General features: G+C 41.8%; 1 protein-coding gene across 1 annotated transcript; it reads left to right on the forward strand.

The window, feature by feature from the left end:
• The first annotated feature begins 734 nt into the window (after positions 1-734).
• Positions 735-4,318, forward strand: LOC113171944 (extracellular calcium-sensing receptor-like). Its single transcript, XM_026374685.1, has 6 exons — positions 735-967; positions 1,183-1,480; positions 1,619-2,413; positions 2,527-2,754; positions 2,865-2,988; positions 3,405-4,318. The coding sequence occupies exons 1-6, from the start codon at positions 735-737 to the stop codon at positions 4,316-4,318; spliced, it is 2,592 nt and encodes an 863-aa protein (XP_026230470.1).
• The last annotated feature ends 13,653 nt before the right edge of the window (positions 4,319-17,971 follow it).

The following is a 17,971-nucleotide window of genomic DNA, read 5'->3' on the forward strand; positions in this document are numbered from 1 at the left end:
TACCAGTATTGTTAAAGATACATTTAACATAAAGAATTTTAATCACTTGAATAAAAAAAACAAACAAAAAAATATAAGACAGAAGTCCATTACCTCTGACAAATAATCTCTTCCTTTTGGTTTAAGTAAGAAGTAAGTATAATTTCTCTAATAATATTCCAGTTGTCCAACATAATTTTTCTTTTGATTGCATGTTTGTTATATCTTTTTTTAATAATTATTTTTTTAAACTAGTCATTTAATCATTTAATCTATTTAAAATCGTGTTGGAAGGTTTTACAGTCTGTATTCAAAATGATTAAATGTTTGCAGTTATAAATAATTTTCATGATCTCTTTATATAATAAACACAATACATTCCATTACATTTGTGAAAACTGTTTCACTTTTCATTTCTATGTAAATCTTAATTAAAAAGGGAAGTCTTAAGATCTAAGCCATCATCACTCATTAGTGTTTAACAGATACAATTAAACGCTCATTAGTGTTTAACAGATACAATTCAGAAACCATATACATTGTAACATTATCCAAACTGATTGCTTAAAGACTTCTCTCACTTCTTATTTTAAACTTCTCCAACCAGAAAGCTAAAGTAAAACAGGGCAGTCTCTTAGATGTAATATATGCACTCTATAATATACAGTAGAGACATTTTTTTCAACATATGCTGCATAAATACCAACACAACACACTTCATGATTCCACCCACTCATTTATTTCTCTCAGATAGTATGACATTCACACAGAAGTGGCCAGAGTGGGGCTTGGCTCTTTTACAGTTGTTGTTGGTGGCATCTTTCTCTCAGCCAGAGAAGCAGATGTGCCAACGAAGAGGTGACCCTGAAAATCCTCAACTTTCTAAAGATGGTGATATTTTATTGGGGGGAATCTTTGCTTTCCATGGTAGTTGGAAAAACAGAAACGATACCTACAAAAACAAACCACTGCCACTGGAATGCACCAGGTAAATTATACAGAAATTTGTAATAATTTAAAACATCTAAGCATTACAGTAAAAATGTGTACACAAATTTGGTACAAAAGTAAGTATTAAAATTAACATGTGAATAATTATATGGTATTTATTCATAGAATCAAATGCATAAAAAATACTTTTGTTGAGCTTCAAATGCTGCTACAAATATGTTAGTACAAATATTTAAAACTGTGTGCATCAAGTTTGAATTTAGGAGCATTCCAGTTTGCCCAGGCTATGCTTTTTGCCATTGAGGAGATTAATAACAGCACAGACCTTTTACCTGGAATCTCTTTGGGATATAATATATATGATACATGTGGCTCTACTGCAAGAAGTGTAGGGGTTGCACTTGCCTTGACTAATGGTAATGAAGCTGTGTCTGTACCCTCTGAGGCTCCATGTATCAGATCTACACAAGTGCAGGCAATTATTGGAGAAACCTCTTCCTCTCCTTGCATGGCTGTAGCGACTGTCATTGGGCCCTTTCATATTCCACTGGTGGGTGAGATTAGTGAATTTTAAATTATATTTGTTATATTATTCTGCAAGCAATTACTCCAGCTAATAAGAGCAAATGTGTCTTTGTGAATGTTTTTATTTTATCTTTCTTTAAGTGTTTTATCCTGTATTTTTTAGATCAGCCCTTTTGCCACCTGTGCTTGTCTCAGTGACAAAACCAAGTACCCATCCTTCCTCAGAACTATACCCAGTGACTATTATCAGAGCAGAGCTCTGGCTCAGTTGGTCAAACACTTTGGTTGGACCTGGGTCGGAGCTATTAGATCCAATGATGATTATGGCAATAATGGTATGGCTACATTTAGAGAAACTGCACAGCAACTGGGAATCTGTCTGGAGTATTCTGTATCATTTTTTAGAACAGACCCACCAAACAAAATAAAAAGGATAATTGAAATGATCAAGCTTTCCACTTCTAAAGTTATTGTTGCTTTCCTCTCCTACTTTGACATGGATGTACTAATTAATCACTTGTCTCAGTACAACTTGACTGGGTACCAGTGGGTAGGCAGTGAAGCCTGGATCTTTGATTCACATACTGTAGAGATGGATAAGCATCACATTTTAGATGGTGCCATTGGCCTGTCTATACCAAAAGCACAGGTCAGCAGCATTAGAGAGTTCATATTAGATGTGAAGCCACTGAGTTTGTGGGGCCATGAATTATTCACAGAGATCTGGGAGACATTATTTAGCTGTAAGTTTAAACAGTCAAGTTCATCAACAAAGAATCAAAGAGAATGTACTGGACAAGAAGATCTGAGTGGATTACACAACAGCTTCACTGATATGTCACTTATGCCCATATTTAATAATGTCTATAAAGGAGTGTATGCTGTTGCTCATGCACTTCATAATATTCTTAACTGTAATGAATCATGTAACTACAAGGTGAAGCTAGATCCATTCATGGTGAGTAAATACTTACATTTGATAAAATAATTATTGCAAGGTGTATAAAATGCTGTTGAACTAACAAGTTTACATGATGTTTTTTATAATTTAATAAATACATACTGTTTTAGATTTTGCAGCATGTTAGAAAAAATCATTTCATAACAAAGGAAGGAGATGAAGTTTACTTTAATGAGAATGGAGACCCACCAGCAAAGTATGAAATTATAAACTGGCAACCAACAGAAAATGGTGTTGTGGACTTTGTCACAGTTGGTCTTTATGATGCATCTTTACCTGCAGACAAACAGCTGAACCTGAAAAATAAGTCTTTAGTTTGGGCACAGAACTCAAAACAGGTAAGCTATTATTTGAACTATTATTGACATTATAATGTTTAGAAAAAAGAGGTTTGCAAAGACAACATCTGTTGCATTTCCATTTGAGTGCTGATATATTTTTCTTACAGGTTCCTGTGTCAGTGTGCAGTGAGAAATGTCCCCCAGGAACTCGTAAAGTTCTCCAGAAAGGAAAGCCTGTCTGCTGCTATGACTGTATAAGATGTGCAGAGGGAGAAATAAGCAACATTACAGGTTTAGTAATATTATACCACTGCTAAAGTTATCTTAAGAAGGTAAATAGATTAAACTAATATCTTTCTCAGGAAAGCTTTGTCTTTTCTTCTTAAAAAATGAGAAAACGCCAAGGTAAATTGTTAGTTTTTTGTGTTGTTTTAAGTCTATGTGGATCCAAGTATAATTTTGGAATACATGTAATGAAATAGCTAAAAACTAATTTAAAAAGATGAAACAATAATAAGACATGTAATAAGTTTGAAATTTTATACTTAAAATCAATAATGTTTATATCATGCAACTGTGATACAGTTAGAAATGTAGTATCTAGTAGTAATGTCTGTCTGTCTGTCTTATATACAGTTTATGCAAAAAGGAAGTACTGAAACTAAAATATTCAGTAAGTTTAATTTCTACTTTATTATTACTTACAGATTCTATCACCTGTGTGCAATGTCAGCCTGAATTCTGGTCCAATGACAGAAGAGATGCCTGTGTAAAGAAGCAAGCAGAGTATCTTTCATATGAAGAAATTATGGGAGCACTGCTCACTGCAGCATCTTTATTTGGAACATGCATGACTGCTGTTGTAGCATTCATCTTCTTCAGATACAGGAAAACTCCTATTGTCAGGGCCAACAACTCTAAGCTGAGCTTCCTGCTGCTCTTCTCCTTGATTCTGTGTTTCCTGTGTTCTCTGACCTTTATCGGCCGACCCTCTGAGTGGTCCTGCATGCTGAGACACACAGCATTCGGCATCACCTTTGTCCTCTGTATCTCTTGTGTTCTGGGGAAAACTATGGTGGTGTTAATGGCCTTCAGGGCTTCACTTCCAGGCAGTAATGTGATGAAATGGTTTGGACCAACACAGCAGAGACTCAGTGTTCTGGCTTTCACTCTCATCCAGGTTGTAATATGTATCCTCTGGTTAACAATTTCTCCTCCTTTTCCATTTAGGAATTTGAAGGAACTCAAAGACAAAATCATCTTAGAATGTGCTCTGGGTTCAACTGTGGGATTTTGGGCTGTACTTGGGTACATAGGCCTTCTGGCCTCTTTCTGTTTCATTCTTGCTTTTCTGGCTCGGAAACTACCTGATAACTTCAATGAGGCCAAATTTATCACCTTCAGCATGTTGATCTTCTGTGCAGTGTGGATCACGTTTATTCCAGCTTATGTCAGCTCTCCTGGGAAGTTCAGTGTTGCTGTAGAGATATTTGCTATTCTGGCCTCCAGTTTTGGACTGTTAGTTTGTATTTTTATTCCAAAATGTTATATTATCTTACTGAAACCAGAGAAAAATACAAAAAAGAATATGATGGGGAGAGGGGCACAAAATACATTATGAAATGCTACAGAATATATATAAAATATGCTTACAATAAACATAGTTCCTTCTTTTTCTTGCGTAATGCTTTAAACACACAACACATTAGATAGACACTTCTGTTCATATCTTTTAACAGTTGAATGTAATCTATTCCATTCAATCAATTTGTAACATAGGCTATGGCAATGATAGTATTTGTAATCTAATTATATGTAATACTATTTGTAATTATGTACTAATGAGTACAAATGTGTAATACCTATTTGCTGTGTGAGTTCACGGCACTTAAAATAGATCATAGTGTAGTTGGATAATATACTTTATATTTTTACAGACAAAAACATGTTTAGCTTGTGTTAATTTAATTTGGTCAGAGAATCCCAATAAAAATGTGAGATCTGAGCTGTTGCAGAAAAGACGCTGACCGATGACAAGTTACCGCAAGTTCTTATCTAAAAGAACATCACAAAGAAAAGTTGTTAAAGAGGGAAAGTTGATAACAGGAAAAGTTATCAAGCTGAAAAAGTTCACAAAAATAAAAGGTTGAGTATAAGAAAAAGCTGACAAAAAAATACACCTAGTGGACAGAGGTGAGGCTAAAAATATATGGCAGAAAAAATGGAAAAAAAGGTGCAATGAAGGCAAAAAGAAAATGATGGACAGAAAAAGCAATAAGAAAAGAAAGACAGTGTTGAAAAGAAGCTGAAAGCAGAAAAGACGTTTGAATAAAAGAGACACAAGCCAGTAAAAAACAAGACGTAGACATCAAATGATAGAAGAAGAAATTTTTATAAAATTTTATATGCTTTTAGCTTGAAATTCTAGCACACTTCACACTATCATATACTATCATTTTTTTAAGTGGTGCTAATATTTTGAATATTTCAGCCACTTTAAGCCTTTCCTTTTAGAATTTAAGTATCAGGGCTTTTTTGTAAAAGCAGGACAATATGGTGAAAGTTAACTTTTAGGTATAGACACACATGTGTAACAGGTAAATTATAGAAAAAGGTTCATGAGGAACCAAGGCAAACATGAGTCGAAGGGTGAGGCATATACTGCAGTCATAACAGGTGAGGACAAATATAATCAAGACAAAGACACAGACTGTTAGTGAATATAGACATGCACACCTAATTAAATGTAAATGTGACAAAAAACAAAATAAGTTGACTAAGATAAGATGTTAGTTAGGGGAAAAGTGATAACCAGAAAGAGAAACATAATGGATCAGAAGAAACACAGACACTATGTGTGATTGCTGAAAGCAGTAGTATCAGCTGCTCCTTGCAGAATTTAAGCATGAAAAGTTCTAATTTTTTTTACGTAAACTTATGCAGATGGCAGTATGGTATCAGGCTTCAGTATGATTTACACTTACTCACTGACAGTGAGTTGTTTCTATTACATAATCTTAACCATATGTTCAATATTTGCAGTTCCATAACTAGCCAGACGGTGGCGTGACAAGTTTAATTCTTTAGTATTTTAAGCATGTCAACAGATGGTGGCAGTGTACAATATGTCACACCTGTGGAAATCACAGTTTTCAAGCAATAAATGTGAAAACATAAGCTCTTGCTGTAGCGCCACCTAGTGAGTCATCTGTATGAATCTCTGGCATACATAGAGTACGATTGTACAACCGAATACAATGTTTGGTTTGCCTGGTTAATTGTTTTGAGGAGTTAAGCCATTTAATTTCCTAGCAAATTACAGGAAAAGTTTAAAGTATGTTACAGAATGGGTGGTACCATTGAATCCATGGTGGTCCAAATATGTTTTATACCAAATTTAAAGAAGGTTTGATGAAGCATGAAGAATAGGGACCTCAAAAACAGAAGAAGTGATCGTGGACTACAGGAGGAAGAAGTCAGATCTGCAGTCCATTGTCATTACCATTGAACATTTCAACACAGGGCAGCTTTCCAGAAAATTTCATTACTGTAGGTTTTACAGTTTTTGAGAAAACCACTGTTTTAGAGCACTCCCATAGACTTTCCATTCAAATAGAATTCATACAAACTAAACAATTATAGATAGCAGCACTAACAGTAATAGCACTCCTTTCCTCAGTGAGCTTTCCACATTTGAGCTTTGGAACCATGTTTCTAGCTGTCCCACTAATAAAGAGCTCAGCTCTCACACTATTAAGCAAACATGATGTAGGTCAGGGGTGCCCAATACGTTGATCACGATCTACCAGTCGATCACAAAGGTAGTGTGGGTAGATCACAGGGCATATAAAAAAAAGACTTCAACTTTTCATCTATCCTCACTATGAAATTTGTCACTTGATTGACATACAGGGCAGCCAGTCTGACATCTAACCTTTTCTGACACATGGGTCACCACGCATGCGCATACAACCACACCAAAAGCTCTATCAAGCTACCGAGTTGCCTAGTTAGCCTCCAATTTATTTCTTCTAAACTCAAGAAAGGGTATAAAAATGAGTGGGAGAGCTGGACCAAGTAAGAAGTCAAAAACCTACCATTTCCATACTGAATGGGAGGACTTTTTTCACAGTGCTTTTGCCTCATCTGCCAGTCTACCATTGCTATTCCAAAGAAGGGAAATGTGAAACGCCAAATCCCAGTTATCCGAACAGCAGTCATTTTTCTCACAGTTGACCACAAAAACGAAGGCAGCCACCGAAGCATCATTCCGGGTCAGTCACTTCATCGTTAAGCACAAGAAGTCCTTCCAAGACGCAGAGATGGTAATAGAGGCATTCGCAGAAACAGCTGACTCATTGTTGTACAATATGGCTTCATGCAGTAATGCAAGATACATAAACATATATTGTAAAGAATACTCACAATATATTTTTAAATATATGTTTTGCATTTTTATAGTGGGTAGGTCATTTTGACTTGGAGAACCTGGTACACACTCGGGAATCCAGGTGCAGAAGCCACACAGGCAGTGTCAAACTTAAATGTATAAACAATAACGAAATAGAGATGATACAAATACACAGATCTGGATGAGCCCGGTGGAAATCAGCAAGGAGGGAGGGGTCCAGGAAAAACCGGGAGGGAAACCAGCACCGCTCCTCCGGACCATAACCAGCCCAGTCCACCTGCTGACGAAGACACACAGGAATAAACAAACACCCCGGAGGGCAACCAGCAGGAACATGGTTAACGTGCTTAAAATCCCTTACCTTCTTCTCCAGGTCCCATCGAATCGCCCCCAGTACCAAAGGTGGCAAAATGGTCTCCTGTTGTGCGTCACAGTCTGTCTCACTGCCGAACTGGCGTGACAGGGCGTCAGGTTTGGTGTTTCAAGACCCCGGGCGATACGACAGGATAAAGTTGAACCTGGAGAAGAAGAGTGACCAACGCGCTTGACGAGCATTGAGGCGTGTAGTCGAATTGATGTACTCCAGGTTTCTGTGGTCTGTCCACACAAGCACCGGCTGCACAGCCCCCTCAAGCCAGTGCCTCCATTCCTCGAACGCCAACATGAGAGCAAGGAGCTCTCAGTTGCCTATGTCGTAGTTTTTCTCGGCGTCCGTGAGGCGGGGGAGAAGAAGACGCAGGGGTGCACTTTGTTGTCCACCCCCGAGCGTTGGGACAGCACCGCTCTCACTCCCATGCCAGAGGCATCAACCTCTACAAGGAATTGCCGTTGTGAATCCGGGAGGGGGAGGATAGGAGCGGTGGTGAACAAGGTCTTGAGGTGATCGAAGGCCTTCTCTGCTTCTGCCGTCCATACGAACGGCGTGTTGACGGAGGTGAGGGCATGCAAAGGAGCCGCCACTTTGCTGTAGCCCCTAATAAAACGGCGATAAAAGTTAGCAAAGCCCAAGAACCGCTGCAACTGCTTCCGGTCAGCTGGGACTGGCCATGCAGTTACTGCCTTCATCTTCCTTTTGTCCATAGCAATCTTCCCAGGGGTGATGACAAACCCTAGAAAAGTGGTCAGGGAAGTGTGAAACTCACATTTCTCAGCTTTGACGAATAGCTGATTCTCCAGGAGGCGTAGCAACACGGTCCTCATGTGGTGTTTGTGTGCCTTCAGGTCGCTAGAATAGATGAGAATGTCATCTAAATAAACAAATACAAATGTTAATCATATCCCGGAGGACAACATTGACGATGGCCTGAAAGACAGCAGGAGCGTTAGTGAGGCCGAAGGGCATGACCAGGTACTCGTAATGTCCATTGGGGGTATTGAAGGCAGTCTTCCACTCATCCCTTTCCCTAATGCAGACGAGATGGTAGGCATTCCGCAAATCCAGTCTTGTGAAGATGGTGGTCCCCTGCAGTAATTCAAAAGCAGATGACATAAGGGGAAGGGGATATTTATTCTTAACGGTAATGCTGTTTACCCCTCGGTAGTCAATACATGGCCTAAGCCCCCCTGTCCATCTTCTCAACAAAGAAAAACCCAGCCCTCGCCGGAGAGGAGCAAGGACGAATAACCCCTGCCTTGAGGGAACTGTCTATGTATTCCTGCATGGCCTCCTTCTCAGGCTGGGAAAGTGAAAATACACAACCTCGAGGGGGCGTAGTGCCAGGCAACAGTTCAATGGCACAGTCATAGGGTCTGTGGGGAGGCAATGACGTAGCGCGTGCCTTGCTGAACACATCAGCAAGGTCGTGATAGTCAGGAGGGACTACAGTCAGGTCAGTGGGTTCCACAGAAGCACTAACAGCCTTATGAGGACGAGACTCAGCGGCACGTAAACAGTTAGCCAGACAACTTAATCCTAACAGGCTTTGTAACAAACAGACTGAATGTGATGAGTGATACAGTTATCAAGAGTTTTTACCTGAAGTCTGGCTGGGAGGTCCTCAACTTCCAGCCCTAACAGATGAACCACTGCCTCGTTGATGAAGTTGGAGTCAGTAAAGGCAGGACACTCCTTGGATGCCCGTGGTCCAGTGATGAGGGCTGGTATAGTGGGTCGACATGGGGAGCTGAGTTGAGTGTAACGGCTCATCAGCGCCCCCCTGCTAGCTGATGAGCCTTGCTGTTTAACGGGCACTGACGGGCTCTGTGACCGGCCTCCCCACAATAGAGACACAACCCTCCGATCAGGCACTGTTGTTGTTCGCTGGGTGGTAGCCGCAACCTCCTCACCTGCATGGGCTCCTCAGGAGGGAATGATATCGACTCGGCTGGGGGGCTGGGGGATGAGCAGAGGGGCGACGGCGATTACTATTGCAACAACACATCATCAGGAGGGTAAAACTAACCTGTCTCACGACGGTCTAACCCCAGCTCACGTTCTCTATTAGTGGGTGAACAATCCAACGATTGGTGAATTCTGCTTCACAATGATAGGAAGAGCCGACATCGAAGGATCAAAAAGTGACGTCGCTACGGCGTCCGTAGCCTAACGAAGATGATCGATAGACACCGCCAGCCCAATCAGACCACGCACGGAGGAGGGGAGGTTGCGAGCTGCCAGCTCATCCTTAATGCGACCGGCTAAACCTTTGTAATATTTATCAAACAATGTTTCCTCACGCCAGTTGGCAGAGGCGGCGAGCATATGAAACTCAACAGTGTAGTCCGTGACTGAACGAGATCCCTGAGACAGTTTAAACAGGCTCGAAGCTGCCACCCTACGAGGTGCTAACGGGTTGAAAACAAAAGTTAGTTCGTAAGAGAAAGCCTCAAACAACTGACAACATGCTGACCTGCTTTTCCATTCCGCCGTTCCCCGAGAGTAGGGAAATGGTACAGGGGAGAACGGGGTTGGTTGTCACATTGATTATAACTCAGTCGCTAGGGGGCACTGTTAAAAAATTTTACCGCCAGATTTTCAGGAATTTGGGTTAAAGATCACCTACTATGACTATTCTGCATTAACACACTTTATACTGAGGTGAGAGAACTTTTAGTTTTTTTCATGGCAAAATGGACATTTTTAACAATGTGAAATTTTTCATATAGTTTATAAGAAAATTTGTTAAAATAAATAAAATAAATTTTTGTTAAAAGCCTGAAGTGTTAGCTATATTTTACATAGTTTTTTTCTATGCTACGCTACAAAATGTAGCTGCTAGCTTTGATGTTAGCTAAAAAGTCCAGTTGGGAATGCTTGTCACATTCTCTTCGGGGTTGGTTGTCACATGTGACACATGTGACAACCAACCCTTCATTTAAATAGACGTGCATGGTGTGACCTACCAGACCCTTTTTGTTGCCCAATAGAAAAATGGGCAGAAAGTTTGTGAGGAAGACAAAGAACGGACAGACTCCACCAGATGTAATGCTCAGGGCAGTCAGAGAGGTGAAGCTCAGAGGAATGGCTAAAGAATTTCAGATAAACTATTGAACACTGGCCAGATATTGTAATAAAATAAGTCCAGCTGAAGTTGCTGGAGATGGAATTTTCCCATTCTTGCCAGTAGGATATATCAAAAATCGTTCAGTTTTCAGTGAGGAACAGGAAAACCATTTGGCAGAGTACGTCATCACTGCATCGGACATTTATTTTGGCCTCTCTCCTATTGAAGTCCGCAAACTTGCATACATGTATGCAGTCCACAATAATGTTGCAGTCCGCACAAACTTGGCAGAGAAGATGGCAGGTGCAGACTGGTTCTCTGGCTTTCTGAAAAGACATCCATCACTTTCAATCAGGACCCCGAAGGCCACTAGCCTTTCACGTGCCACAGCTTTTAACAAGCATAATGTGGACCAGTTCTTTGACAACTTGGAGGAGGAATATGGATGAAGCTGGCGTTACCACGGTCCATAAACCAAACAAAGTGGTAGCCAGGAAAGGCTACAAGCAGGTGGGATCTTTGACATCAGCTGAGAGGGGAACCCTGGTTACTGTCTCCTGTGCTGTCTCTGCCACTGGAAACAGTAAACCTCCCTTCTTTATTTTCCCGCGAGTCAACTTTTTTGACCATTTTCTAATTTCTGCTCCCACAGGAAGTGCAGGAGGGGCAAATCCAAGTGGGTGGATGAAGGAGGAGCATTTTGTAGACTTTTTGAAGCATTTTGTAGTTCACACAAAGTGCAGCAAAGACAGACCATGTCTCCTGCTGCTGGACAACCACAGCTCCCACCTGTCTGTCGATGGCCTTAATTATGCAAAAGAGAGTGGGATTGTGATGCTATCATCCCCCCTTCACTGCTCTCACCGCCTGCAGCCCCTGGATGTGGCTGTCTTTGGCCCATTGAAGAAGCACATCAACACTGCCTCATCTGTCTGGATGTTCAATAATCCAGGAAAAACAATGACCATTCACGAAATATCAAGAATTGTAGCTGCAGCCTTCCCTCTTGCAGTTAACATGGCCAACATTCAGGCAGGCTTCCAGGCAAGTGGAATATATCCCCTGATAGGGAGGTGTTTCCTCAGTCGGCATTTGCTCCTGCCTTTGTGACTGACCATCCAAATACTGACCCCTGCCCAGCTTCCGATGCATTGGTGCTAAATGACACACAGAACGGGGCACCTACAATCCCCCAATCACAGGCTACTAACACTGTCCATTCATCAGACCTTCCCACTAGCTCTGGACATAGAGTAACTACTCCAGTGGAGTTGAGGCCATTTCCAAAGGCTGGACCCACGAAGGAGACGCGAAAAAGAAAAACACTGACGAGTTCCATACTCACAGATACCCCAGTGAAAGAGAGGATTGAGGCAGAAAAAACATTTACTCAGCAGAGAATGAAAAAGACCCTCTTCTCTAAAACTGAAAAGAAAAAGAGTAAGACATCAACAAAAACAAGCAAGAAAAGAAAAGAGCAGAATACAGAGTCATCCTCAGATGAAGAAGAATGTTTCTGCTTGGTGTGTGTGGAGCCCTTCTCAAACAGCCGCCCCAGGGAGAAATGGTTGCAGTGCATCATGTGCAAACAGTGGGCACACAGGGACTGCACCCCTGGACTGTCAGTCTATATCTGTCAGAACTGTGACTCTGGGTCCGGTAGTGACTGACAAGATAAATGAAATATTATCAATGTATTGTTGTTGTCTGTTGTTCTTTCTAGTGTTATATATTGGTTAAAAAAACACTTTCAGGAAAGAGTTCGTCCTGCATATGTTCTTATGTGATATTAGGCTTTTGCATTTAATAAAATAAAAAATTTTAAATAAAATTTTATGATTGTGTTTTTTTGCAATAAAATACATAGGGACAACCAACCCCATAGTGTGTGACAACCAACCCTACAACGGGGATGGTTGTCAAAAATGCACACGATGTATTTAAAAGGCAATATGTTTTGAACAGAATAAGGTTATGGAAAGTAAAGACACTCTATTCTTAGTTGACACTTTACCCTTTCGTTTTTCCAGTGAAAGTTAATATGTTAGGGTCACGGTTTTTGAAGAATCTGTAAAAAAATAAAAAGTGTGACAACCAACCCCGGTCTCCCCTACGACACCTTACTGCGCTCCGTAGAATATGACAGGGGCTGCAGATCAAAAAAGAGTGACAGTGCCGAAACAAAAGGCCGGCACTTACCGGAGTCTCCAGAAAAGCGTCCCGGTGGTGCCATCCTACACTCGGGGGAGGCGGAAAAACTCGATACGCTGAGCACCTGCTCAACGAATCCAATCTACGGCTATTCTCCTCTACATGCTGCTGTGTCTGGCTCAATTGAGCCTCCTGAGACTGCCAAGCCTGCTATGATCCTGCTAGATCCATAGTGGCTAGTGTGTTCTGTGAGAACCTGGTACACACTCAGTGTCAGTGTCAAACTTAAATTTATTAACAATAATGAAATAGAGACAATACAAATACACGGCAGACACACTGAGGCAAATAAACAAAAAGCGCTCACTCTCTAGGAGGAAAAACGACCAGAAAAACAAAAGGTAAGAAAAGAAAAACGCTCACTACAAAAACGTAGGAAACAAACTGAGAGAAATATAAAACCTAACTCGCACAACCCTAGAGCACTACGAAACTAAACAACGCTCAGTGGGGAAAACAGACGAAACAGGGAACAACAAGGAACATGAGTGACACACTAGCAACCAGCAAATGGATATGAGGGTGCTTATAACGGGGGTGAAGCGATGATAACAGGCAGGTGTGTTAAGCGATGCAGGCAGAGGAGTGGGGAACCAAGAGGGACCGGAGACAGGCTGAGGTAGAGAAGAGGCTGCTGCTGGCAGGATAGAGAACTGCGGGGACACATACAGACAAGAGATGAAAAAACAGACATAGAAGTCAAAAACAAAAAGCAACCAAAAGAAGAGAAAAACCTAACACCTGACAGGTCATTTTATGAGAAAGAAAATGTGGGCACCCCTGACGTACGTGGACCACTGTGTACTGCTGCAGGCTACTTCTTGCACATAATTGAAAAAAGACAAAGTTATTTTAATTAATTAATTTTGCTTCACTCCATTAGAGGCACTGACCTCATGCTTGGCCCAACTGCTGGTGACATACTGACACAACATCTACAGGTCCTTGTGCTGAATTGCTGCTTGTTTCACCCATTACTTCATCTTACTCTCACGCAAGAACTGGCTGTTTGCCAGGAACATATGCAGTAGCAGTATAGTTGTAGCAAGGAAAATGTTTGTTGGTTTCAAAAGTTGGGATGTAGCCATGTGATTTTGATGTCCATTATTGAATCATGGCTGTTTTTAATGCAGTACTGCTTGAGGGCCCAACGATCATGGGAATCCAATAATTATAATAAAAGTATAATAAAACATTCTCTGCTAAAAGCAAACGTCTCTCCTTGTTCAGTGTAGCAGCCTTTGAAAAAATGGAATGCGAAAGGGTTTAAGTGGCTGGATAACGCTAGCATACAAAAACCAGTGTTTTGGATAGCGGTCGTTGTTTTGTTTCCCTCATGCAAGTGGGACAGAGTGGACTTTGTGTCCCCACATTCAATGTAGTGAGTGAGAGGGATGTCAGCTACCCAAGCTGAGAAATAGCCTATGTATTTCCACATTTTAAGTGTGTAGTAAAATGTGAGCTTATTACTGATATTGTTTATGTAGTTTTTAAATAGAAAGGATATGTGTAAATTTGGATGCATTCCTAAAGTAACACACTGTTTATTAATTTAAATGACCATTTTCTTACTTGGAAAAAGCTAAATAACTAAAACAGTTTTGCTAATGTTCTTGAGGTATAATTAGTGTTTTTATTTTCCTATTTTCTGTTACAATATCTAACAATATCTGCTCAATATCTAACATGAAGCATCCTGTGGATGCACATTTGTGTTTTTTCTTGAATTTTCTTGTAGTATTACAGAATATACTCCCACAAATCTAGCCACAGGGGTTGCAAGCCAGTGATTTCTGTGCCGGTCCCAAGCCCGGATAAATAGAGAGGGTTGCGTCAGGAAGGGCATCCGGCGTAAAAATTGCCAAAATAACCATGCGAATCATCCACAAGACTTTCATACCGGATCGGTCGAGGCCCGGGTTAACAACGACCGCCACCGATGCTGTTAACCCACAGGGTGTCGGTGGAAATTTGACTACTGTTGGTCGAAGAAAGAGGGGAGGCAGAAGGGTTCGTGGTCAGAGAGAGAAGCGGAAAGGCAGGGACATAGATCTGAGAATAGGGACTCTTAACGTTGGCACAATGACAGGGAAAGGCAGAGAGCTGGCAGACATGATGGAGAGAAGGAAGGTAGATGTACTGTGTGTGCAGGAGACAAGGTGGAAGGGCAGCAAGGCACGTAGCATTGGAGGAGGATACAAACTGTTCTACCATGGTGTGGATAGGAAGAGAAACGGGGTAGGAGTGATCCTGAAGGGGGAGTTTGTAAACAGTGTTCTAGAGGTGAAAAGAGTCTCAGACAGGGTGATGAGCCTAAAGCTAGAAATTGAAGGGGTGATGGGGAATGTAGTCAGTGGGTATGCGCCACAGGTTGGCTGTGAGTTAGAAGAGAAGGAGAGATTCTGGAGTGAGTTTGATGAGGTCATAGAGAGTATCCCCAGAGGAGAGAGAGTTGTTGTTGGAGCAGACTTCAATGGGCATGTTGGTGAGGGCAACAGAGGTGATGAGGAGGTGATGGGCAGGTTTGGTGTGAAGGAAAGGAATCTGGAAGGACAGATGGTGGTGGACTTTGCTAAGAGGATGGAAATGGCTGTAGTCAACACTTACTTCCAGAAGCGAGAGGAACATAGAGTGACATACAGAAGTGGAGGTAGGAGTACACAGGTGGACTACATCCTATGTAGACGAGGTCATTTGAGAGAGGTTAGTGACTGCAAAGTGGTGGTAGGAGAGAGTGTAGCCAGACAGCACCGCATGGTGGTGTGTAAGATGACTCTGGAGGTCAGGAAGAAGAAGAGAGGGAAGACAGAAAAGAGGACCAAGTGGTGGAAGTTAAAGAATGAAGAAACTTGTGAGGAATTCAGACAGAAGTTGAGACAGGTTCTGGGTGGTCAGGATGAGCTTCCAGATGACTGGGAAACTACAGCAGAGATTATCAGGGAAACAGGTAGGAAGGTGCTAGGTGTGTCATCTGGAAAGAGGAAAGAAGGTAAAGACACTTGGTGGTGGAATGAGGAAGTACAGGAATGCATCCAGAGGAAGAGGTTGGCTAGAAGGAAGTGGGATGTAGAAAGGATTGAGGAAAGTAGACAGGAGTACAAGGAAGCGCAGCGTAGAGTGAAGAGGGAGGTGGCAAAGGCCAAACAGAAAGCTTACGATGAGCTGAATGACAGGTTAGACACAAAGGAAGGAGAGAAGGACTTGTACAGGCTAGCCAGACAGAGAGATAGAGATGGGAAGGATGTACAATAGATAAGGGTGATTAAGGACAGAGATGGAAAGGTACTAACAACCCAGGAGAGTGTGCAGAAAAGATGGAAGGAGTATTTTGAGGAGCTGATGAACGAGGAAAATGACAGGGAAAGAAGAGAGGAAGATGTGGATGTTGTGGAGCAGGAAATAGCAGAGATTGGAAAGGATGAGGTTAGGAAGGCTCTGAAAAGGATGAAGAGTGGAAAGGAGAAGTGTTCTAGTTCCGATCTTTAAGAACAAGGGTGACACGCAGAACTGCAGCAACTATAGAGGAATAAAGTTGATGAGCCACACAATGAAGCTGTGGGAAAGAGTAGTGGAAGCCAGGCTTAGGAAGAAGGTGGAGAGTTGTGAGCACCACTGATGCCATTTTTGCTTTGAGAATGTTGATGGAAAAGTACAGAGATGGTCAGAAGGAGCTGCATTGTGTCTTTGTGGATTTAGAGAAGGCGTATGACAGGGTGCCGAGGGAGGAGCTGTGGTACTGTATGAGGTCGTCTGGAGTGGCAGAGAAGTACGTCAGACTAGTTCAGGACATGTATGAGAGAAGTATGACGGTGGTGAGATGTGCTGTAAGTCAGACAGAGGAGTTCAAGGTGGAGGTGGGACTACACCAAGGATCAGCTTTGAGTCCCTTCTTGTTTGCTATGTTGATGGACAGGCTGACAGATGAGGTCAGACAGGAATCACCCTGGACAATGATGTTTGCGGATGACATTGTGATTTGCAGTGAGAGTAGAGAGCAGGTAGAGGAACAGCTGGAAAGGTGGAGGTTTGCTCTGGAAAGAAGAGGCATAAAGGTCAGTCGTAGTAAGACAGAATACATGTGTCTGAACGAGAGGGATCCAGGTAGAAGCGTTAGGTTACAGGGGGCTGAGGTGAAGAAGGTACAGGAGTTTAAGTTCTTGGGGTCAACAGTTCAGTGTGATGGGGAGTGTGGAAAAGAGGTGAAGAGGCGAGTACAGGCAGGTTGGAGCGGGTGGAGGAAAGTGTCAGGAGTGTTGTGTGACAGAAGAGTGTCAGCAAGACTCAAAGGAAAGGTGTACAAGACAGTGGTGAGACCAGCTCTGCTCTATGGGTTAGAGACGGTAGCAGTGAGAAAGAGACAAGAGGCTGAGATGGAGGTAGCAGAGATGAAGATGTTGAGGTTCTCCTTAGGAGTGACCAGGTTAGACAGAATAAGGAACGAGTACATCAGAGGGACGGCTCACGTTGCCTGTGTTAGCGACAAAGTCAGAGAGGCCAGATTGAGATGGTTCGGACATGTTCAGAGGAGGGATAGTGAGTATATTGGTAGAAGGATGTTGGAGATGGAGCTGCCAGGCAGGAGGGCAAGAGGACGACCAAGGAGGAGATATATGGGTGTCTTAACAGAGGACATGAGGTTGGCTAGTGTTAGGGTAGAAGATGCCCATGATAGATTTAGGTGGAAAAGGATGATTCGCTGTGGCGACCCCTGATGGGAAAAGCCGAAAGAAGAAGAAGAAAGAAGACTCCCACAACTTCGATGTGGTAGTTGTTTGTATTATTGTTTTGTTTGTATAACTGTTTCCTGCTCCCCAACCGGTCGAGGCAGATGGCCGTTTAACTTGAGCCTGGTTCTGCTGGAGGTTTCTTCCCCTAGGGGGAGTTTTTCCTCTCCACTGTTAGCCTAGTGCTTGCTCAAGTTGATCTTGTTGGGCTACATGTGTTTCTTGTCTGTCTTGTGAAGCACTTTGTAACATATGTTTAAAAAAGTGCTCTATAAATAAATTTATTATTATTATTATTATTAATAATATACCTCAGTCAAATCAATACAGTTCAAATTAGCATTTATTATAAAATAATACTAATTATTGGAGGATGCGAGTTCACATTTTTCCCCAGCTAGAAAAAGAAGAAAGAAGCGTGAAATGCCTCGGGCTGGAGTGCTCTTGTCTTTCTATTTTCACTTAACATCCTCTTTTTATCATGT

Source organism: Anabas testudineus, chromosome 13, assembly GCF_900324465.2.
Source record: "Anabas testudineus chromosome 13, fAnaTes1.2, whole genome shotgun sequence".
Classification (NCBI taxonomy): domain Eukaryota; kingdom Metazoa; phylum Chordata; class Actinopteri; order Anabantiformes; family Anabantidae; genus Anabas; species Anabas testudineus.